At 38.1% G+C, this 24,928-nt stretch overlaps 1 protein-coding gene across 1 annotated transcript in view; it reads right to left on the reverse strand.

The window, feature by feature from the left end:
- DNAAF5 (dynein axonemal assembly factor 5) overlaps positions 1–24,928 on the reverse strand; it is a 26,209-nt gene continuing 1,281 nt past the window's right edge. The window contains exons 3-13 of the mRNA XM_014306814.2: positions 24,256–24,380; positions 23,706–23,821; positions 19,554–19,786; positions 16,926–17,138; positions 14,685–14,828; positions 10,645–10,813; positions 7,826–7,973; positions 4,231–4,381; positions 2,724–2,880; positions 1,377–1,568; positions 1–894 (exon numbers count right to left, since the gene is read on the reverse strand). Of these exons, the coding sequence (XP_014162289.1) occupies positions 755–894; positions 1,377–1,568; positions 2,724–2,880; positions 4,231–4,381; positions 7,826–7,973; positions 10,645–10,813; positions 14,685–14,828; positions 16,926–17,138; positions 19,554–19,786; positions 23,706–23,821; positions 24,256–24,380 (1,788 nt within the window). The 3' untranslated portion in view covers positions 1–754. The remainder of the gene's footprint in view (positions 895–1,376; positions 1,569–2,723; positions 2,881–4,230; positions 4,382–7,825; positions 7,974–10,644; positions 10,814–14,684; positions 14,829–16,925; positions 17,139–19,553; positions 19,787–23,705; positions 23,822–24,255; positions 24,381–24,928) is intronic.

Here is a 24,928-nt window from a genome sequence, read left to right on the forward strand (position 1 = left end):
TTTAACCTAAAGTCACAGAATTTAATTTCAAAACAATATGCAAACAAATGTTGCTTGCTTTCCAAGGCACAGTGGTGTAAACATAAAAACTGCAAATGACATATATTTAGTACAAAAATATAAATACTGTTAATCTAAATGACAAACCAGCACATTTTTCCATGTATAAACATTAATTTAAAAAATTCAGCTTTACTCAGTCATGAAATGTAATACAATAAAAATAAAAACTACTCTTTTAGTGCTATCTATTTCCCTATTATATCAGCAAAAATATGAATATTCAAAACATTATACTCTTTGCTGCCTTATGAAAGAGAAGTCTGGCTAGTTTTTTTTCCCTAATAAAACTGGTCACCACATACCTGACTCTGAAGAGTGATTTTATCCAGTTTGAAAAGCTTTTTGAAAGACTGAATCCTTGCTGTATTACATTAGTAACTCTGACATTAAATTATTACTTTGTCAAATAATCTAAAAATTAAATTCCTGAAAAAACATTCCTTCTTTAAACCTTGTATATGAAAAACCAATGCAAAGTGAATTTAAACATTGTTTTATTGCTAGGAAATACAAAGAAATGTTCAAACAGCAAAAAACATGGAATTGTGCTAATTTCCCTTTCAAATGAACCAACAGTGAATTTACAAAGAAAAAACAATGTATTTCCAGCTCAGCCTTTCTTAAGCAAACAAAAATAATCCAAGTCATACAGATTTCACATCAGTTTCCTACACAGAATCTCAGCAGTGATTCATAAAGCTGATTCCTTGGCTGACTGAATGTGATGGAGCAGCTGATTACAATAGACTGGTGTTTGATGCTTGTGTACAACCCCTTCAATTTCTCTCACCAGCAGATCTGGATATAAAATGCTTCCTTCCTTTAAAACTTCTGTAAGACAAAGATATGTTTTATAAATCAGTAGCTGCTTCATGTTTCTCTACCCAAGTTCCCTGAAAGCAAATGAGGAAATTTTTCTACAAGTGATGCAGTGATGACAACACAATTCCTCCCTCCCCTATTTGCTGTATTTTGATATTTATGTTCTTCAACAGAGGCTGCTACACTAATAAATTCCAGAGAGCCCCTCCTGCAGGCTGGGATATGGTCACACCCTGCAGTGCTCCATATCCTGTTTACCATCTCTAAAGTCTCTGGAGGTTCAGCTGCCCTGCTACCTTCCCTGGGGAACACTGGGCAAAGCATTCATTCTGCACACAGGTAAAAGGTCAGAGCTCATCCACTGAAACCCAAAGGAAAGCTCCAGCCTGGCAGGGTTATCCTCTACCTGTAGGTGCTGCTTCATGAACACTCAAAATGATGATTTAAAAAACATTGCTAAAAATATACTGAAATATGACTGAAATTCTTACCTAGGACTGCTTTTTGGAGATTTTCATCTGGGTCATCGAGATGTACCAAGAGCTCTTGGTACAGAAACTCAACATGATTTTCCATTGAGGATTTCACATCACTGTCCTTTAAGCACTTAAACCAATTAGCCAAGGTGTGAGCAGCTGCCAGGCGCACCTCACCCGAGGCATCGTCCAGACGCTTCAACACCTCTGAAAAGGAGCAAGAACCAAAATGCTCTGGCAACACTGCAGTTGGCTTTTGCATTTGAAAAAACAAATGTTTTCTATCAACATTCAAATTATTGTTACATTTCTGATGTATTTTTATCTTTTGAGCATAATAAATACATGTATACACTGTTCCTAAAATCTCCTCATTCATTGTTATTGGATGATGTTGTCCAAATATTAATAAAGGGCATATACAGAAGTATTTAATTAATTGAACATTATCTAGCACTCCTTCTAACAAGGAACTATGGATGTCTATTTATGCATTACAGAACTACAGAGTTTAAGTATCTCTACATTTAATAAAGAACAGCATTTTTATTAATTTGATATTAATTAAATTATTAAATAATATTAATTAAATTATTAAATAAATATTACTGTTTCAGTGAATTACTGCACAGCAGACTATGTGAATATGCAAGATACAAAGACATATATACTTTCATAATTATCTGATCATGTATTTCTCCAAAATAAAAATGTTTGTAGTCAGATTTCCAGTGTGCCATGTCAGAAAAAAATATCAGTTGCTAAGATGCTGAGTTAGGGAAAGCCAAATTTATTTGTCTGTATAAGAACAAAAAACCTGGCTCAAAGCATAGCCTGTACTTCTGAATAATAGTTTAGCACTTCAACTTCATCTTAAGAGGCATTACAGCTCCTAGCTCTAATTGGCAATACAAAACTCCAGATTAGAGTTTTCTTCTTTGCTTTTTTTTTTAGATAAAAACCCAACCCACTACCTATTCAGGTCTATTTATGGTACACTGAAATGGTTTGCTCTTGGCTCTCACACACAGCACGGAGAACAATGTGACTTCCATTTATACACTGCAGTACTGTTCTGCTCTCACTATACTTAGCACATTATTTCACATAGTCCAAACTCTGAAGCAATGCAGATGAGCTGCTGGCAAGCCCTGCACAAACCAAAGTATTGAGTGAAGTTCCACCTAGTGGTCTGATGGATAATGACGTTGAAATACTGCTCAGTTCTGCCAAACCCTTAAAAGTCGAGCAAACTGTGGCACTTTGGGTAAAAAAGTAATTGTCAACATTGCAATCTTGATTAAAACACACAAACAAACTAACAATGCCTTCACCCCAAATCTACTAAACCTTTACACGTACCTGTGTAAGTGTTCTTTAATTTATCTGCATCAAATTGCCTCCCACAGACTTTCAGAAAAACATCAACAATACGACAAGCCATCAGTCGAGTAATTTTAGAGTCTTCATCCATGGAAGCAATAATTTGGGGCATCAGCTCATCTTTCACTCTTAAGATCTACAGTTAATAGGAAAAGCATTAAAAAAATATGCTTAGTGTTACAGCACTTACCATTAGCTGTGCCAGATACTTGCTTGCTTAGTTAAAAAAATTAGCTATAAACATTACCCTGAAAATCCCTGAAGTTACAGAGCTCTAATTTTGCATCTACATTAGCTTGGAAAATGACAATCCACCAGTCAGTCACCCAGCTCATGAACACTTGGTATACAAGCAGATGAGTTTTATGTAACTCATATGTATGTTCAAGCTTGTAAATGCTTTAAAACTTACTCTCCTTAAAAAAAACCAAAAAACCAAACAAAACCCTCAAATAGCAGAGGCTCGGAGGCTCGGAGCAGAGCGTTCCGCACAGGGAGCAGCAGATGGCGCCCCGAGCCCAACAGGACGCGCCGGGCCGGGGGTGCTGGCAGGCTCGGAATTGGAATTAATTCCCAGTAATTCACATCAGCCATTAATGAGAAATGGGCATTAAGGCACCGATTCAGAAAAAAATGTTCAGCTAGAACAGCGGCTCTTCTGATATCAACGTTTCTGTATACGTGAACTCAACCAGTTATGTGTGTTTAAGCACTTTGTTCAATTAAGGTCTGTTATAAAGACACTAAAGACTGTGAACATTTAATAACATTTAAATTAAATTTTTTTTTAAATGACCTTGTATTTAACATATTTCCAGTGCATAACTTCCAAAGGCTAATTTTGTTAGCAAAGAAGCTTCAAAAACACCCCCAGATTCAATTAATCCTTTATCAGGGATGGGTAACAACTCTTCAAGTGCTAGCACTCCAGTCTCTATTCATATTCTTCATGTTCCTTTTCAAGTCCTCCTGTCCTTTCTCAGAATCTTTAGATGGTTTTTCATTTTCTCTAAATGGACCTGTGGGCTCCAAGGCAACCAGACAACTTGTCTTTGCCACGTGACAGCACAGCTCGTCCTGGCTAGCTCCAGTGCTCCTGCACAGGCTCTGCTGTGGGTCTAGTAATGTCCAGCACCCAGACTGTTGTGTTCACAGCACCCAGATTGTTGTGTTCACAGTGGTCAGTACCTCGGGCTACAGAACTGATGATCTGTTAGAAAAAAATATCTACAAAATATGATGCTACTCAGTTTTACACCTCAGCGTTTTGCTGGCCTCAGATTTCTTATCAAGATGTCATCATCCCTCCACTAGTGATTGTTACAGTCATTAACATTCAATTACAATTAATGAATTTTATTATGAAGATTGTATGTCCTTCTGAAAATATTACTTACCCTAAGGATTTATTCTTTTTTTCCCCTTTGCACTTATTTTGTTTTCCTGCCTAAGATTTCAAAGGATGAGAAAGAAAGAGAGAATTTACCTCTTTTGGTGAAAGCATTTCACAGTGGATGAGAGCCCAAAGGCACAATACAGCTGTAGCACGGATGGCAGCTGCTGTTCTTCCAGCATGCCACTGCAGATTAGGAGCCAGGATGTCTTTTATCACAGTCTCAAGGTAGCTAGGGAACAGCCTGAAGCCAAAAATAAGAAAGCAAAATAAAGGTTCATGAGAAAGTGATAAAGAGACTGACAGGATGTAAAAGAGAATTTTCTGTCATAGAAACATAGGCAGAAAAGAGGGAAAAAAGACTCTGTAAAAAAATAAATAACATCTTCTAAGGCAATGTTATTGTAATGTATTTGATAAGCTTTTCACAACTTTTTCTAGATAATATTTAAACAAATACCTAACATTCATAGAAAGGTAGAAATTCATAGAAACATTCATTTCTCCCACTTCAGGCAATGACCATGACTCAGTGTTATCTTGGTAAACTTCTTACCTTCTCTGTGTCTCACCTTCCCTGTCTGTGCAGTGGAGATAACACCCTGTGCAATGCTGTGAGGATTCATTAATATCTGTGAGGTCCTTTGAGATTGGCCAGGGAAAAGTATTTATAATGTGAAAAGTATGAATGCTATTGATGACACTGATACAGCTGGGAGCCTACACAGAATATTTCAGCTCTCTCTTGGCTCAGAAACTTTTCTCCCCAAAGATGAGAGGTCTGTAGGATTTTCTGATGGTGCCAGTCCCCATACTAGGGTTTTTATTACAAACACATAAATCTGTGATGTTTTTGCTGATGCTTTTTCCTCCTCCTCCATTCAATGGGTTCTTATAATGCTAAAAGTTGCTGTGAGAGTCAGCAATTACAACAGGCAGGATTCCCTCACACTTGTTTAGTTACAGTTAATCTCAAATCAAGAGGAAAAAAATTACAGATCTTACAAGTTAATTAATATTTTGCTGCATCAAAGGGACATTAGAGGCTGGCTGTGGCTGGTAACTGAGGCTCAGGTTATCCACTGTGCCTGTGCCTTAGAGAGCAGCAGCAGTGTGCAAACAGACTGAACCTCCCCTGACTGTCCCTCTGAGCTCAGAGCTCTGTTCAAAGTGCAGCCCCTGAGAGCCCAACAGCACATCCCCACCCTGCTGCTTGATACAAAGGGAACAAGCTCTTGTTGACTTTTCTGAGAGTCCCACACTGCCAGAGTGAATGAGTGGCCTCTTTAGTGATGTGCCAAGACACAGGAGGAACATAACAGGTCCATGTTAACAACTAACAATTACCAGGGAGTGCTTTAAAAAGAATCCATGCTGCAGGTAGTCCCTGTTATCCAGGTATTACCTGACTAAAGCACAAGCAGCTGCACTGCCAGGCCTCAGCTATGTGCTGACACACATCTGCAACATTATGGAAATAGATACACCTGGCTGCTGCTTCCCCTTGGCAAAGGAGCCCTTGGGCTCTGAAGAAGTCAGAGATCCATCCACTGCTGCTTCTTGTCAGCAGATGGCACTTAAGTAATAACAAGAAATCTGACATCCCATTAGACACAGCTAAATCTGTAAAACCCTTTAGATGTGGTATTCTAAACACATTTTTGAGCATTAATAATTTCCTGTTAAAAAAGTTGTTGGAAAAAAATAAAACTAATGATCAGCATCATTCCAAATCTCCTTTCAGCTCCAAAGCTAAAAGCAGCTCTGTGCTGTCTGTGCTATCTGATCAGTAGCTGCTTCTGTTTCTATTAAAACTTTCTGTTAAACTTCAGTGAGAAAACAATCTGTCAAAACACAAAGGTAAATTCCATCAGCATTATGTTAACCATGGTGCTGTGCTGTTTGTGAGAATGTTTGTTCTAGTGCCTTGAAACAGAATCAGTAAAACAATATCTGGCAATTATCTGACTCAGTCATGTCAGACTCAAACACAATTAGGTGACCACACAACTGTGTTTAGCATAATAACCAAAAGCCTTCCTATCCAAACTCTGAGAACCATTTCAAGGAGCTAAACCAATTACTGACAGCAGTGAATGTGAGTGTGCAACTGGAACTTACTACTGCTCCCCAACACTATCTCATAACCATTAACATTTCATTTTTGCTGTTGCTGATGCAATTAAATGATTCTTCTTTCCATTTTCAGATCTTATTGCTGTAAATCTGTGTAACTTAATTCTAAAAGTCAGTCATTTCTAGGAAAGGACATACTCTGTCTGTTTGTATTTAGAGTTGATACTTAATTCTCAGCTGGATACAAGAGCACTAAAATGTGATCTGCAGAGACATTAATACCCTGCTCTTATGCAGATGTTTCAAAGCAGAGCTTGGGTTCCCATTAAAATTGGTTTTATGAACTTGCATACTTAAACTTTCATTCCATGTTAATTATTTTTTATACATTTTTGTTTGGCATTGGTTCCTTTTCTGCTTTTATGACACTGCTGCACTTTGCCTTATATGTCTTGGGGTTTTCTGTGTATGCTTTTGTTGTTTCTTTTTTTACAACGTAACATCCTAAACCCAGATAATTTGAAACAAAATTAAATTGGCTTTTACAAATCAAAACCTCCAGAAATGTTTTGCAAACAATGCTTCAAACACAAAAACTCCACATGTTACCTCCTACATGCAAACATTTGCTGTGTCCGTGGTAAGCAGGTTCAAAACTTCAGAGGCATTTAGCTGCTTCCATTGCTTTTGAGTCTTGAAGATAAACCCACTGGTAAAATTCATGGCTTTGCTGTTGTCATCAGAGCACAGAGCCTCATTATGAGCTGGACTGGACCATCCTTCATACAAACAGGTCTGTGACCCTCCCTGGATGTATCTCATCCTGACAAAGGCCATTCACTCACACTGCCCTGAGCAAAACAACTTCCATCATGCTGTCTGCAGAGCTGGGGTGCTGTGTGGCCACACTCACTGAATTACTTTGAAGCATTTTTCTGTTTTTTGCACACTGATAATTTCCCTTTCCTAAGAATATTAATGAAGCTGGCAGCTCATTGGGTTGGGTTTCTTGGTTCCAAGGACTTTGCATTCTCAGTTAGATGATACAAACTGGTTTAAAACAAATAGTCAGATCCTGGAACACTTCAAACAGTTTTCAAAGTGCTTTTCTTTTTTTCTGGATTGTAAAATATCTAGATTAATCTTATAGCTATCATTCAGTTACATGATTATTTAAACAAGTAACTGACTACAGTTTTTACAGTATTTAAACAAGTAACATCCCCCCTCCCCATTTTTTTCCTAAGAATCTCCCTTTTAGCTTTCAAAAAGTATTCTTTTCAACCACAGATTTTTTTTTTTTGAAAACTATCCAGATCTGCATAACATTCCTTTAAATTCCCAGTAATGGCACAGGTAGGAAGACTACAGTGGAGGAAGCCACAACTTCAATTTTTTTATATATATTTTTTAATTACTGCACTCTACCCTCCTAATCATTATTAAAAATTACATCAAGAAAAATAGGCTGTAGAAGATGGTGGGAAAGTCTTTCTTCTTCCAGCCACACTCACATGGAGATGGTTATAGGGGTTAAATAACTCCCAAGGTCATTATTTCTTAGCGCCACTGGAGTTTTCAAATAGCTGTGTGAAATCAGAGCTCCACTTACCCCTGAGAATTGATGGTCTCACTTGCTTTCTGCAACAACTGGGATAAAACAGTGAAGAGCTTTAACCTCATCTGGGGATCCCTGTTTGGCTGCAGACACGTCCTCAGAACCAGAACAAAGTCATCCAGAGCTTCACCTATGACAGAACCTAGCAAACAAACACAGAAGGCTTTTTTCAGAATACTAATAAGTTCTATTTAGATGTTTCACATGTGGGTGCATTGAGATTTCTAATACAAGTGGTGTTAGAACAGTCCGTAGCCTCCCACTCTTGCATGGCAGCTGTGAGGGATCCATGTCACACCGTATTGGGTGGTGCACAAATCCCCAGGCTGACTCCCCGTGGGCTCAGGTACCCCAGTTTTGGCCAGGGCAGCCTGAAGATCAGTTCCCCATGTCTCATTTAGTCAGCCTGGCATGGCTGTACCACATTTGGCCACAGGAGCTGTGGCTGCCCCATTCCTGGAAGTGTCCAAAGCCAGGTTGGATGCAGCTCAGAGCAACCTGGGCGAGTGGAAGGAGCTCCTGCCCATGGCAGGGAGTTGAAACTTGATGGTCTTTAAGGCTCCTTCCAGCCCAAACCATTCCATCATTTCATGACTCTGGAATGGATCTCTCCATGACACCCCAGAGTTGCTGGGACCATCAGTATCTGAGGGCATTTTGGCTGGAGGATTAATGCTGCTCCCTTGTAACTCTGCAAGTCTGAGGCTATGCACAAAGCTTTGCTTTTCTTAAACTTAATGAAAAACTACAGTGGATCTGGCATGACCCTCACACCTCTGGACACAGCAGCATTAGCTATACTTTTTTCTTCTTTCAAGTTTTTCCACATGCAGCATTTGAGATCTTCACGACTCACAGAGGCAAAGGAAAGGGCCTGTTTGAAAGGATCAGCTTCAAAACTTGGATAATACAATTACTGCAGCAGCATTCCTTCTCCCTGTTTAAATTATGCTTATTTTCAGCTTATAAAACAATCCAAAATATGATATGTTTTAGAAGCTACTTGAAATAAAAATATCTTCTAAATCTTTAGCTATCTTTAGCTTGTTAATATTTTCACATCCTGTGATAAATTTAAACAATAAACAAACAAACAAAACTCTAAGCTGTTATCCCAACATTTTAAGAAGTTATTTTCCCACAACTGAGGGAAATTTGTGCCTTTCTCCTTGATAATGACTAACATCTGCCTTTTAAAGAGGAAGACCCCATAAGACTGTACACATGCTTTATTCTGCAAACTTCTTACTGTAGAATGCTCTTTCTGCTCTATTTTTGCAATAAACTACTTTTCTTTAGGAACTTCTTCAGCTTTGCATCCTTAAGATGCACATTCCATCCAACTCCACAAACTCAGAAAATCCTTCCAGAGGAGACACAACACTGGTATTCATGATGACAAGAATATTCCTCACACATGGGATGGACAGATTGAAGCATTCAAGATTCCAAAACAAGCTCAATAGCATTTAATAATATCTGGAAATTTAATGTTTAAAATAATAATGAAAAAACCCCAAATTTCACTGTCTAGACTGAAGCAATACAGGGTGTTGAACTGAAGTTTACTAAATGTCTGTGCCAACAAATAGGTCTTTATTTTCACAGCATTTATTCAAGATACATTGCTTCATGTGAGTTCTGAGACATTCACAAGATACTACTACTATATCAAACTGATAACAGCAAATTCAACAGATGGAAAATAAACAAAATAAACTACATTGCTAATTTCAGCTTAAGCATACGCTCATGAAGAACATAAAAACCTTGAAATATGAATTGAGTGAAGCTGATTAAATTGATTAAAAACAACATTATGTGTGGGAATGAAAAGAAAGAAAAAAAAATAGCTCTAGGAGCTGCTGTGTCAGACAGAAAACACAGACAATAGCATATTACCAGTGTTGGGTGCAAGCCAAAATGTTTGCCCAGACATTTGATGATTTATTTAGCATTAAGGAAAACAGAGACAACTGTCTAGAAGTCCCTCAGTCATGGAAATGGGAGCACAAATATACAGAAAAGTTGGCCTCTCAAATCTCACACTGAAGTAACTTTTTGTTCTTTTCACAGATGAAAACCAAAAAAGGTACTTATGCTGGTTGCTGCACAAACCAACAACTGGGTGCTTCACATAGGTTTGATGAGGGTTTTTTGAGATTCAAAGATTAAATGCAGAAGATATATTCCTTTAAAATATACATGTGCAGTAGCCACAGTGATACTTCATGAAGTGACTGTTCCCATCCCCTTTACAACCAGGAGAAAAGAAAAAGCAAATAAACAGGACTTTTAATAATCCTAAAATGGGTGTCTAGGTGGAAAGCACTGCCTGTCCCCATGTCCCTTGCTGCAGATGCCAGCTGGGGGCTGTGGCAGAGGAGTGCTCACTGTGCTGGACTGAAGGAGTGTGAGATGTACACCAGAGTGTGTCACTCACCTTGCCCAGCCACGTGCTGGACAGCACGTGGACAGTGAGGAACTGCTTGTTAGAGAGAGGTGCTGTCCTCTGCAAGACTTGTGAATAGATGGGATAAAAAGATGGATTTTTGGACACAAGCTACATCAATTAGTCTCCCCTTAATCCTCACCGATTTCATTCACCTGAAAGTGCATTTTCCTTAAGTGCTTTTAGCATTCTCCCCACAGCCACAGAATCTTTGGGAATATGAGCTGCTTCAACATTTCTTTTCTTTTCCATCATGTTCTTGTGAAGGTTCTGAATGTTACACTGTTCATTACAAAACACAAGCTGTCTGCAGGCTGTGGAGATCCTGACAGGATCTTTTTTAGAACTAAACAAGTCATACCTGAGTGGGTTGTGATGACCTCGAACTGCAACACTTCTGGGGAATAGCAGCTCCACCCTTCACAGGACACTGCAAGCCACTCCAGCAGCTGAATTATGTGCTGCTTGTAGAGACCATGAAAACTTTCCAATTGCTGCACTGCAGCTAAGGAAGACATTGTTTTCTCCACCTGTTAGAACAGAGACAGGATACTTAACTGAAACCATTAAAAAAAACCCCAGACGTTTAAAACTCATTCTGTAAGAAAAGAAGGGACATGGGAAGATTTTCATAGCTTCTATTAAACAATCAAGGCTGATATTTAATGTCTGTCTATACTACATCCATTAACTTCTATTTGAAGTGAAACATTTGTCCCGATTTCAAAATGAAATCATCAAGAACACAGCAACCTAACAGCAAAATGAGAAAGTCTCTAACCCTTGTGCAGACCTATCCAAAAACTAACCACATCATAAAAAAGGCTCTTAGTGGTTTTAAAGATGTAGTGATTTTTCTCCTTAATTTAAGAATGCTTTAAAACATAAAGACAAGGGGAATTTCTCACAATCCCAAGACATGGTAGCTTCCAGAAAGCATTGCTGTTGCAGGTAAGATAAAACATGGAATTTCCCTTCTTCCCTTTCTCCCTCCAGTTTTAATTATGAAAGATGTTCTCTCTTTGTAGTAGCTGGGCAGGCTCATTTTGAAATTCTCAACTTCTGTTGCTTAGAAGTACCAAAACTTACTGTTACATCAGAAATACCTTCTTCATGTTTAGAGTTAAGACTATCCTATGAGACATGCAAATAAAACATGTACTAATGAAACATGTAAGAAGAACTACAAAATGAATTCCAGACATGAGCATGCTTGGCAAGGATGCCTGTAGATCTTCCTAATCACTTGCAGCAGATGTGTCTCAAAGCAAATGAAAATTTTCTTTTACAGCTCCTGAAGGCTCCTACCAGAAGTACAAAACTTCTCCAAGGAAGAGATTAAAAGCATGCTGGAAGCAGGATCTGTAGCCTTGGTGATTTCAGCAGACTGTGAATCAAGAATGAGGAGCAAGGCCCTGTTGGATCCTCACTAAGGAATAACAAGTGCTGCCAGCAGGGCCAGTTCCAGCAGGGGAAGATGGAGTGCAGTGCTGGCAGTGACATCATTTGACTCCAAGTGCTGCACTAGAACTACAAATTGTACTCATATTTTTAATATTTTTAAGCTGAACTCAACCACACAAGTTAGCTCAAACATGTCTAGGACCATTAGACTCTTCCAGACTAATCACTTCCCAGACAAAGATGTTTTTATGGAAGTACCAGATGTGGAGAAAATAAATGAGAATTCGAAGAAAAAAATAAATAAATCAGGATTTGCTAAGGACAAAGGTTACTCTTAAAGCAGGTTTGCCTGCCTCAAGCACAGTAGATTTCTCCTTTATGGAAGCATTCTGCCAGACAGCCAAAACAACTCAGATAAATGAATATTTTCCATATAACTTACTTGTAAATTAATTGTAACATTAAACAGAATGTGTCAGGACAGAAACTATTCCTCATTTTTAATCCCACCATAACACATAACGCACAAGATTGTTTTCCATTGAACAAGAGATACAAAATAATACATTGTTCACATATGATTTAAAGTAAATTCTGTAGTTTCAAAAATGCAATTAAAAACAAAAAAGAGAGAATAAATTAAATACGCCAGCGGGCTGATGCATGTTTTCTCATTAAGCAGTGCCTCACAGTTAAATAAAAATGAAGCTGATTTTTCTTTCCTCTATTTGAAAGCTAACAAGTTTAATGACACAATATTTTCCTGCTTATAATCAGTGTGCTCAAAGAAGAGCCAGGATGGCACAGGGCACTGGTAATGAAACAAAACCTTATTTTTAGGTTACCAGTTAAATCCCTGACAAGCTCAAATCAGACTCCACCAGCTGATACAGCTTCAGTCTCTTTGGGGCTGTGGCTGACCCTGCTCCTTGTGCCTTTGCTGGGCTCAGCTCGTGGTCTTGGTTCCATTCCCTCAGCCCCCAGCAACCACAAACACGATGGACACAAAGACAAAAATCAGGACACAAGGCCAAAATTCAGGCCAGACCTGAGTGTTCACCACCAGATCACAGCAGTTGTGGTCTCCACTATCTCAGTGGACTTCTGTCCCCTTACAATAAAGCCTCAATTAAAGTTCTACAATGCCAATTTTTTGAATAATTTATGTTTATACTTCATATCTTTTGAGTCTGAATACAGATTTCTTTTCTGAACAAAAAAACTCATATTCATACAGCAGCTGTGGTACTTTTGTTCTACATGTTCCTAAGCTATTTTATGAGGGACTTCTTGCCTTCTCCAAGCTGTACAGCTCACTTTGAAGTTTTGGAATAATCAGTAACTGGAGAAAAAAAATAAAATTCAAGCCATATTTGTCTTTTTGACAATTTTAAAATATTGCAATTATGTAATCTCACTGCCAGATTTTGCCTAGCTGAAAGAAAGGCTAATGAGAAAAAAGATTCTCATCCAAAGTACTGTCAACTTAAAAAATCATCTGGAACTGCAGGAACATCTTAAACCTTTAATAATCTCAGGAGATTAAGTTTTCCATTTATGAAAATCAGGATTTATCTCCATGAAACTGCTTTCTTCTTAGGAGTATGAAGTTGTAAGGTTTTAAATGGACATTGCTGACTTTATAGACCACTGCAGGGATAAACAGGCAAGATACCACAAAACACTCCAGATCCATCTGTCTAAGGCTGATTTTTGTTTAAAAAAAAAAACCCAAGCAAACAAACAAAACCTCCAAATCCCACTCCCATAAGATAGATCATCATCCCACCCCTCTTTGACCTGCAAAGTCTTTTCAGTACTTGTTTCAAGCTTTGTTCCACTTTATTTCTTCCCAAAGAGCTCTCTGAGCTCTCCTTGGAGGCAGCCTGTCAGCTCTGGGGCCATAAATACTGATCCTCCACAGGCCTTTGGAACACCATGCCTGGGAGCAAGAGCAAAGGAAGCAGAATAGCCACTGCACTTAAGGTGTGTGCTTGAAAAAAGACAACTGGGATAGGTCATAATTGTACTGCATGAGGATGGCTCGCTGATTTATATGATATTTAGCTCCGGGAAGAAAGAGGAAGAGAAAAACAAGGGGGTGAGATAATGCTGAGCCAAAAAGCTCATCTATTATCTGGGCATGTACAGCTGTCCTTGATTTTAAAGCATTCCTGTGACATTCAAACTTTTGTTTCTTGTGGGGAGGTAGAAAGGTCAACTACTGTAAAATCAGTCTGATATTTAGCTAAAGATGAAAAAATCACCATGAAACCATCACATTTTTAAGGCCAGTAGTACTCTTGACCTCTAAGTGAATTGTTCTTTAACAGTCAAAATAAATGTCAGTTTTTTCCTGCATGTAACCAAACATTCCAAGTGACTTATATCCACTAAAAGGTAAACATCAACAGTTCAAGCAGCGCCACCAGCATGCCCAAGGCTTTGCAGGATCCAGTACAAACATAAAATCTTGGACACTTCTTGTTCTGAAACTTTACCTAACTGTGGACAGGTGGTTAACACCCACCCAAAAAAAGTGCTCTACTAGGCCCATGGCTGCTCCCATTCACCTCCAAGATTCCCATGCTCCAGTAATGCACCTCAAGCCATCTATTCTGAAACCTAACCTAAACACACTTCCAGAAACAGAAAATTATAGTTGTAACTGCAGCTACAGACCCATACTAGATGCTCCTGATCACAGAATAAAACTGAATTCCTTTTCTGGAACCAGAATGTATTTAAACTCTGTGAGCTTTTAATCAAAGTTATGAAGAAACGTAAGTGTTCAGGCTCTGCAGTCCCAAACTGTAAATCCAACTGCAGACTTAATTCTGGTACTAACCATGTACAGTCTGTACTGTCAGAGATGCACAATCTCAGACCAGCCACAAATACTCCCCACAAATAATTATGGCTCTGTTTCCACAAAGTGTCTTATCAACATGAAAAGACATAGAACTCAACAAAATATTAAACCAGCTCATAGTTTACCTTTTCTTTAAGGTCCTGAGAAGATGGTGTTGCCATTATGGTCACCAAAACTTTCATTAGCTGCAAGCTAATTTCTTTGCAGTCTTCCTGGCACACTTCAATCAATGCTTGTACACAATAAAGCAGCTGCTCCATATAAAAGACCTATTAATAAAAGCACATATTTATTATGTTTTCTTAGCAAATAAAAGGTTTTCTTTCAAGGAGAGATATGGGAAATGACAGTAATTAAATCTGAGCACTGTATAATCCTTTACATTGGTAACATATTGGTAATTTCATGTTAGTTTTTCTAATTACCTATATTCTACTTTTTAGAGAACACAATATAATCTTCCTCCCACACTGTTTGTTTGTGTTTACCTTGTCCTGTTAACAAAATAAATGACCCTGCTCTTAATCACACGATGGCTCCACTGGTGAATGGTGAATAAAAACATCAAAGCATTTTGGAGTGCTTGCTGATAGTACTTTCTCTTTCTCAAGTGCAATTTGTTAATTAATAACATATTTGTTACAACTCTTTGAAATATTATTCCATGTTTGACTGTCTTGGATGAACAATGACAGCTAAATACATAAACTAAAAAAAAACCCTGAGCCTTTGCTTTTATCTCAGCCAATTTATCTCATTTGATGCCATATCATTCATGTTATCTTGATCCAACTGATACCAGTTCAAGTCAATACTGTTGTCAGTTAGTTTGCCATGACTTCTATGATAAAGTGCATCAGATATCCATGAAGCTGTCAGGGAACAGAAGGGGCCATTGTTACAAATTTACTCCCAAAAAATAAATCGAGTCTAGGAATAGGTTAGCCATAAGTGTTATTAATCTCATGGACATGGTCAATCCTTAGCTAAACAGTGTCTGTGCAGCATTCACTGGCTAAAATAGAGAGAGATTGTTTTCCAAGACTAAAGGCTGGAACAATTCTGCCCAAGTTTCAGCTGCAGATGGATCTGACTCCTGGAGCCAATGCCAAATGGAAGTGGTAAGCCTAAACCTCACAGTAATTTTGCAGCTATACCTCAGGGAATTGTTATTTGAACAATCAGGTTATAGTGCTTCCACTTATATGAGCTCCTAATCATCACAAGCTTCATGGAGATTAAGGTTAATTCCTGCATCACTGGTACATATTCCATTAGGGAAGAAACCTAATGAGGGAAGAACTTGAAATGTATTTCTTACATTGGCTCAGAAAAACAATTAGGCCAGATTCAGTCTGCACACATGAATAACTGTTTTAAGGGAAGCCTACATCTGACATGAAGTAAGAGCTCCTCAAGGCACAGCACTGGCCCTTTTTTGGTCATCTTAGCAGCAGAGGTCTAACAAACTTCTGGTGGAATGAAAGCCAGGATTTAATTTGTGGGGAAAACTACAAGGATGCCTCTTGTGCATCTCTAACAGATCTATTTCTACATTTGAACATGGGAAGGAAAAAAATCCTGCAGGTTAAAAAATATCCATTTCATGTTTAAGAGAATCTCTCATCTCCTTATATAGCAATTGGTGAATATTCTTCAAATGCTAAAATAAAAATGGTCTTTGGGCTCAGCTATTACCTAATGACATACTTGGAAGTAAATTTCTAATTGATAAATATCTTCCTTCTAGACTTTCACTTAAAGAGAAGAAACCCAAAAGTTTGCAAAACATGCTCCTAAATATACCCATAAATTGCTGGTACCTGCCTTTTAAAATGGAAAATAAGAATGGAAAACAAAAATCGGATAACATTAAGAGGGAATCTTGGGAAACCTGACATGCCAATTACAATAGACTATAAAAAATATTCAGTGATTTTTACTGATTGGGATTGAAATTCATGATCTTGTTTCGATTGTGAACACAAGGAATTTCAAACCATGGGTTAAACTCTGCCTCAGGACCAGCCAGGGCAGTCCTTTGTTACTTACTAAATGGCTGCTTCTCTCCCTGCCTTGCCTCTTCATTTTCTTACCACTATATGAAGTCTTTTAGAGCAGTTCTCAAGCCTGAACCTACGTCTGCTCAGAGGATGGACTGTTGGTAAGTCTCTGAAAGCAGCAGATTGCCCAGGAGACCACAACATGGCCCAGGAAGGATGGGGAGCTCCTGTTTTATATCAGACACATGTCCACAACTGTATCCTGGGACAGGTGTGCAAGGGAGGGATGGGAATGGGAGCATTCAGGGAGAATAAAAGTAGTTTGGTCATGTATCCTGCTGTGTATTTTGCAGCTTCCCTTACCTCTTCAGAGCGCTGACAGACTCCAGCCTGTGACAGAGTGTTGCCAAGCTGGGCCACATGAGGCTGTAAGATTTCTTTTGGGCTGCCTCGAATCACTGCAGCCAGAACCATCACACAGGAGGCTTTGGGTGTCTGCTCAAAGGCTGGGGTGATTAATTTCAAAGACACCTTAGGGCTCACAAACGTTCCAATCAGTTCTGCTGCTTTCACACTCTGAAAAAAGAACAGGAATAACTTGAGGATTTTCCTGAAAACACAAAGACTGTTCAAGGTATCATGGCCTTTTTATTTTTATGATTCCAGCTGTTATTTTAAATGCTTCAGCAGTTGCCTGGTAGGCCTTTTCCACTCGCTCAGTAACGATTATATGCATGAAGAAATTTTCTTGACATGTTCAGCAAGCACATAATAAGGCATTGCAAGCAGCCTTCCCCACATCAGACAAACTTCCATGAGAAAGCAGTGCACAGAAACAAAGTGTACAACTTCACTGTAATAAAGTTTCTAATTTAGAGTAACCAGATGCTGCACATTTAGTGGTTTAGCACTTTGTCCCTCAAATGCTGTTCTGAGGGTTGCCCTTAATGCATCACCCCTGTTTGTTAAAAACTGATTTAAAACTAACTACCAAAAAAGGAAGGAGGAATTTTTTGTTATTGTACTATTGTACCTTGAAGCTGACATTACAGATCTGGTTAAGTGTGGAAGGAATGCCAGGGGGGAACTGCCCACTGCTTTCCATCTTACTTCTTTAACTGAAAGGCTTAAATTACCGTGTATTCCCCATGACAGTGACACCCTCTGATCCCATTCCTGCCTTGCAGATGTATCAGGATGTTGTATTCCACATGAAATATCACCACACCAGGGCTTACTGTCTGACTGATGCCCAAAGTTTACAATCATGTGCGTGAATAAAGAAACAATCAACTACTGCAGCACTACCTGTGCAACAGGAACACTTCTTCCAGTCCCACAGATTTCATGGTTGGGTCATTTCCCCAAAGATGAAAGCCTTCTCTATCATTTATAGTCTAGTGATTTAGCTATGACTTTTTTTTTCACCTAATTAATACTTGAATCATGCTAGTTTTTTTAGTATCAATAGAAGCACATAGTAATGAGTTCCACAGTTTAAATCTGCACTATATAGAGCTGTTTCTTTTCACAAGGATAGGACTCAAAGGAGTTGTAACATCCTCTGTGTAGATGTGAACTCCATTCTCCTCAGTATTTGTCACAGAGAAGGGAAAAGACTCTTAATGCTCTGAAAACTGGACAATACAATTATAGAGTTAAAAAATATGATTTCATACATTTGTACTGATCAATTTATTCACTTTAATAGCAGAAAAATTGAAAGGGACTCATTTGATATTACTAGAGTGGAGAAAGGCATGGACATTCTCCAAGTTGGTGGCTGCTCTGCAATGGGTTCCTATGGTGACAAACTAGAGGAGGTTATCTCAGTGCCCTGGGAAGCTGCATCACTAGGAGATAAAAGGCATCCCAAACAAGAATTTGCTGACTCCTATGTTTGGCACAAGGAAAAGTACAATTAAATATTGAAATCATCTCCTAACCAGGAATAAATCTCTTGGAAGCACCTGTGAGAAGATTAGTGGTAGAATTCCAAGGAAGAGACAAGTATGGCCAATAAAAAGCAAGGGACAGCTATGTGCTGCTTGAACACATACTTTGAATTTAGATTTATAGCAATAAGTACTTGATAGGAAATTTGTCAGGACATCAGGACTACATGGCCTTACTGTCCTAATTATTTATGTTTTCTTTCAGCCCAGCTGACAGCAGGAACCTAAAGAAGAGCCTGATTTAGGATTGGACTACCTGCATCCAGTAAGCAGAACACATTCTTCCAATTTCCCAAAGCAATGAAATTTGTAACTTTAGAGTAAGTTACGTAGATATATTTTTGTTATACATACTTTCTCTCCCTTGAGTAGAAACAGGAACAGATGATTTTATCTTAAAATTGTAAAAAGCATTTGTACCACCTTTCTTTTGCTAAAATTATCTCATGTCTTCAACTGCATCTGTTTTACTGGTTTGTTGATCAAAGTGTTGAAAGAATCATCTTGTAGTAAAAATCAAACTAATTATTCCTCACAACCCTCCTCAACCTGCATTTTCCAAGCATTAAGTCAAGGATTCAAACACTGAATATGGGTATCACATGGAATAAACACACCTCAATATATGGTTGGATTATGGAGCAGGGAGAGGTATGTGAAATTAACTTGAAAGGGCATGACCTGCACATTTTTTTACATTGAATTTGTTGCCCCAAGGCTTTTACACTTTAATCCACTGCTTATAATTTTCAGAGAGATTATTATCAATGCTTCATGGGGTTGGCATACAAACTAAACAGTATTTAAACAACTTTACTGTTGGTCTTCATACCAGTAATAGAGGAATACATTTATTTTAACAGATTAGTGAAGTATAATGTGCACATGTTTTTAACATCCATATAAACCTGAGCCTGATCCTTCACTCATGGGCAATTTCCAGTGACCTAAGGTAAAGTCAACCTTCAGAAGACAGACTGAAGACTATAAAGTCTTTATTCAGTGTACAACAGCTACTTTAACAGATCAAACTTACGTTTTTAACCACTTCACTTTCTTCATCTGAGCATGCTTGGTACAAAGTTCTCAGCAGTAGCTCCATGTGTTGGGTGATGTGATCCTCTGCATGCAGCAGTAATGTGTACAGGAGCTGGGATGCTTTGATTCTTGTGCTTCCAAGCCAGTCTGTGATATCATGACAGAGACCTGGGAGAATTTTGGAGAGGTTTCTCGACACAAGTTCCCGACAACCCAGTCCTGGTCGAGTCTCTAGAAAAAACCAAAACAACCCAAAAAGAAATATCAGAGGAAAAGCCCATGCATAACAATCTAAGAAAAGTTTAAAAGCTGCAAGGTAAGAGCTTCTGTTTCAGCATAGAACAAAATATTCCAAATGCTGCTGAGGAATTTAGCTGTGCAAGTTGCATTTCCTTGCAATATATATTGCAGAATTAAAACTCCACATAGCTCTTTGAATATTTATGTATTTATGATTGGATGGTGATTTAGATTTTATGTTTTAAAATGTCTACAGAAGGAGAAGAGAAAGAGAATTGAAATGAATGTGTGTCTTTACCCACTTTGGAAAACACAGCTTAATAATTCCCTTTTAATTTCGATAGCAACACAAATCCAAAGAAAAATTAAGTGAAACGCACACAGATAAAGACAATAAAGACCTTTACATTCAAATGCTGAGCTCAATATAATTTGGAGGAGGAAAGAAAGTAGAAGACACAAACAGTACAGAAGGCATGAGCTGCAGTAAAACAGACAATGTGAATTGTGCCCTCTAAAGGAAAAGGTTAAAAGTGTATCTGGCAAATTGAAGGCAGAGAGGGCACGAACTATGGCTTGTACAGATGCTGTCATAAATTAGCCAATAAACTGATAGTGTTTTAAAAATCACAGCTATCATATAATCTCCTTGCTAAGGCTTTTCCAGGAGGAGCAGCTTACTAAAGGGCCTCTTCAATGTTTCAAAAATGGAATAATACATTTAAAATGATGATACATGAGTTGGGGGGATGTTTGTTTTTTTTTTTTTCTTAAGACTGAATTTAATTTGTAACGACTTTGTCTAAAGTGAGTTTTTGTGGTCTGGTGTGTCTTTTGATTTCAAAAAGAACCCAAAATGTTACAAATATATATTCTCTGCATCAAGAAAGGATGCAGATTTTTGGATAACTAACAAACTTACCTTTCCCAACAAATGCCTACTGTACTGTCTTGGTAATCATCAAATTTACTCATTAGTTAATTCATACATCACTGAGATTCAGAAGAGCAACTTGACCAATATCACAAGCATCTAACAAACGTCCTGTTCTGTGCTTTACAGATAGAGCTGTGACAGCCCTTTCCAAAAAACAGCAATAAACTTTTTTAGAGATGTTTTTTCTGCAGTCTATTTTCTTTTCTTAACACTGTATATGTTTATACAAACAAAATCTGAAAAGTTATTCTTTGATAAGCAAGATTTCATAATTGCCACTCACAATGTTCACATGCTGTTTTAAGAAGGAGACATCATTCATTATGAGGTGTCAAAATACACTGAATGTGTGAGTGCATTTTTTATTTCTGATACAGAGTTCTGTAAATGTTCAGGAAGAAAATGACTGAGCTGTCTCAGGACTCTTTGCATTTTCCTGCACTGGCCTGTGTAACTACAAATGCTAAAAGGAAAACTGACTAAAGTAAATGGTCTGAGGATATAAAAGGCTTAGAAATACCTATGAAATACCCAACTAGGGAAAAAAATAAAATTCAAGCATCAGGACATGAATTGCTGCTTCTTTTGTCAATGGAGGAAACATTCTGGATTATGAAAGCTGACAATGAGTAGCAAAAGGTCAAATAAAGAAATCAACTTGAGACAGCAAATACAGCCTGGCATCCTATTGAACCCGAGGCAGAATTTTGTTTGAAGAATTTGGCCCATTCTTTATCAGCAATTCCTTCATTTCAGATGTTCAAATGCAGGCATTTATCCCTGTAGCTACTCCTGTCAAAGACTTCCCTGCTATAAACTGTCTGCACCTGTATCCTGAGGCAATGGGGCTGGGGCTCAGTGCAGGCTGTGCAGTGCCTGATGACACCAGGGCTCCCTCTGCTCCCCTCTGACCTGCAGGATCTGTCACTGGGAGATCAAAGCAGGGCTCCTGGGGCAGCTCCATTAGTCTGACAGCTGGACAAAGCTACTTAAGTAAAATGTACTACAGACTCAGAGATGGAGAAAAAATATTTCACTAAAGTCACAAGAAATGGCAACAAAGTAATAAAATACCCCAACACAAACCCCCCTCCCAATAAAACAAACCAACAAAATATTCATGGAGAGCAAAGAGAAAGGACACAGATAACAACAATCATCTATACACAGGCTGTGGTGGGACACCACATAAGGTATATTAGTGTCTCTGATAAAGTTTTGTATCTGTAGGATTAAGCAGCCAATCATCCTTTCCTCTGACTTTTCTTCTATTTGTCACAATAAGGCTGACTATTAATAAGACATACAACTTGGAAGTAAAGATAAATAACAAGAAATGATACTAAAAGTCACCATTAACTTGGGACTCAATTCCAAAATTATTAGGCCATTTCTTTAAAATATTCTTTAGTATGTGCACATATATATAAATATACCCATATATGTCACATTCAAGCCTTAACTGCATCATTCTACCAAGAAAAATGCATGAAAATTCAATTTAATATGGGGCTGGAATGTTGCCAAAATTCATGAAGCATATTTATTGTGCTAAGGAGATTATTTAGGAGATCACATATCATTTAATTATGAAGTAATTGGTAGATGTCACTTTCTAAAAAGCCCCAGTTTACACACACAAACCCCAACACACACCCTGACAAAACTAACCAAGGCAAACCCCATCAGCTGTACAATTGGTAATCACTGTTCCAAGACAATGAAATTAAACCTTTTATGACCTTCACTATATCACAGTCATTGCAAAATAAGTGACTGGAGCTTAGACACTCAGCTTCATCAGTTTGTGTCTGTTAAAAGATTCTCTGACTGCCAGGAGAAGAAATATGTTTCTGCCATGACTAGTGGAAGTTCTTTAGCATTTCCAAACCCCTGAGGTAAAATTATACAGAAAATAAGGAGGAAAGAAAAAAAGATTGCAAAGGATGACAGATCAACTTGCCTGCCTTCAAAGCTAAACAGTTCTGTCAAACCAGTCACCATTATGAAGTGCTTCCCCTTTCATTGAAGCATTACTGAGTAAAACAACTTTAAAGAAAAAAAAAGAAGTGTAATTCAAAGAAGAAAGAGCTCCGGAACCCACTGTCATGGAAAGGATTTTGCTGCTGGGTATTCTGCGATGTGATTGTCATGTAGGCACAAGTCAAGCATGAACCTGTTCTTTCACACCAAAAGAGTTTTTGTTCAGTTAAATATGAGTATAGAAATCAATAAATGAGCCAGTTAAACTCTGTCTTCCCCCAGCTCCCATATGCATATTTTTAAACATTAACTTTGTGAACCCAAGACAGGAAACAAGCTTCAAGCTACTGCAAACAGTGTTTGAAAGCCACCTATAAATCATATGGTAATAAAAAGTAAACTACCCATTCTGCATATCTTGGGGCTTTTGTGTATAATAAAGGAAATTACTCTGTTCCCACATTCTTCATGTACACTGGCAGATTTTAGGTAGCATCCCAGTGTCTCACAGAGAAGTCTGAAATAATTTCATTGCAAATTTTTCTTCAGTACCAATTATATGGATCATTAATGCTGTGACCTGCACTCATTACTCAAGGACTTAGCTCATGGCTTCTTTTCTCCTGCCTTTCTTTCCAGTCATTTCTGTGCCCACTGTTCACCTGGCTGCTGGCTGATGCAGAACTTACTGCTGTTTCTGCACCACTGCTTTACCTTTTTTTTCAGCATAGGCAGCCTCATTTACTGTCTTCAAAATGAATTTTTGGATTAACAAAAAAAAAAGAAAAAGAATGAGGTTACTGAACAATCACGTTTAAAATTTAAATTTAATAATTTAAATAATTTTATATATATTTTATATGTGCTACCTCTCTACATTAATATTACATATTGTAATGAATATTACACATGCTGCTCTGCTGTCAGTACTGCACTGCAGCTCTTGGAGATTATTCACAAAGCAAAAACCACTTTCAGCACAACATTTACCTCCTTTGGGATAATGAGATGGTGAAACACTAAAATCCATCTTATCCTTCAAATCTTCTTCATTCTCTTTCTCCCATTGCAAGCCTATCTTTTCCCAGTAGGTCCAAGCCAGTTTCCTAGACATAAAATAAGAGTTTTATACCACTATGCCCCCAGAGAAAAACACTTTAAAATGAGACTTCTGGAAAAGGTGACTACTTGAATTCAGCTGGAAGGATGGGAAGCATTCCTGTCACTTAACCTAGGCACATTAAGTTGAGAGTTTATATTTCTTTTGTACTCAGTGGACAGAGGCCTCTTCTCCCAAGGGATAATTCTGTCTCTGTCCACCCCTGTCCTTGTCTCTCTCACATTTAATTGAATGTACCATGAAAGGACACTATAACAAAAGTTACTGAAGACAATGCTAACATTTTTAGTCTAAGGAAAAACAAACAAACTAACAAACAGAAGTGGGGGTTTTGTCCTCCAAGCAAGACATCTGTGAGCTTAGGAACACTTCTTTGGCATCTATTTAAGGGGGGGAAAAAAGACTAAATGTTCCACATACGTATTTTCAGGAATTTCATCAGTAAAGCTGCCAAGTAACAGAGGGATCAGCTTGTGAAAATATGAGTATCTGTCTCGTAGGTGCAGCAACCATTCTCCAATGACAGCTGTTACAGCATGCCGTACCTGCAGGGAGACAAAAAATCTTTTTTAAAGGTGGCAGGAAAATAACAGAAATTTAATAAAAACAATATTTGCTTTCTGTATATAGGACTTGGTGAAGCACATCAATACTCTCAGAAGAAATTACAGGAACCCAGCATTTCCTCACTTGCAGGAAGCATCTTAAGGAACACACAAGGAATCACATTCTCATTTTTCACTCTGGCTTAGTCAGTCTTAGACTGTTTGCTGCACAAAAGCACAGCTCTGAGAGGAAGACAAGACACAGACCTAACTCAGAAAACTAAATTCTCATGGTTAATTCCTTCCTGAGAATTTAAGAAATGTACATTTCTCTGGAATTTGTAGCTTTCCAAGCACATCTCCAGAAGAATATTTTCTCTGTTCACTACATAGGAAAGATTAATTTTAAAATTACTGCTTTAGTTGCACCTTATAAAGGGACCCATACCATGTTTGTTAACCATCTGAAAAGGCCAGAGAGATGTGACAGAGAATTTAAGACAAAATTGAAAGCACCCATTAGAACAAAATCCTCACCACCCTGCTGA

The sequence above is a fragment of the Geospiza fortis genome, unplaced genomic scaffold (genome assembly GCF_000277835.1).
Source record: "Geospiza fortis unplaced genomic scaffold, GeoFor_1.0 scaffold237, whole genome shotgun sequence".
Classification (NCBI taxonomy): Eukaryota; Metazoa; Chordata; class Aves; order Passeriformes; family Thraupidae; genus Geospiza; species Geospiza fortis.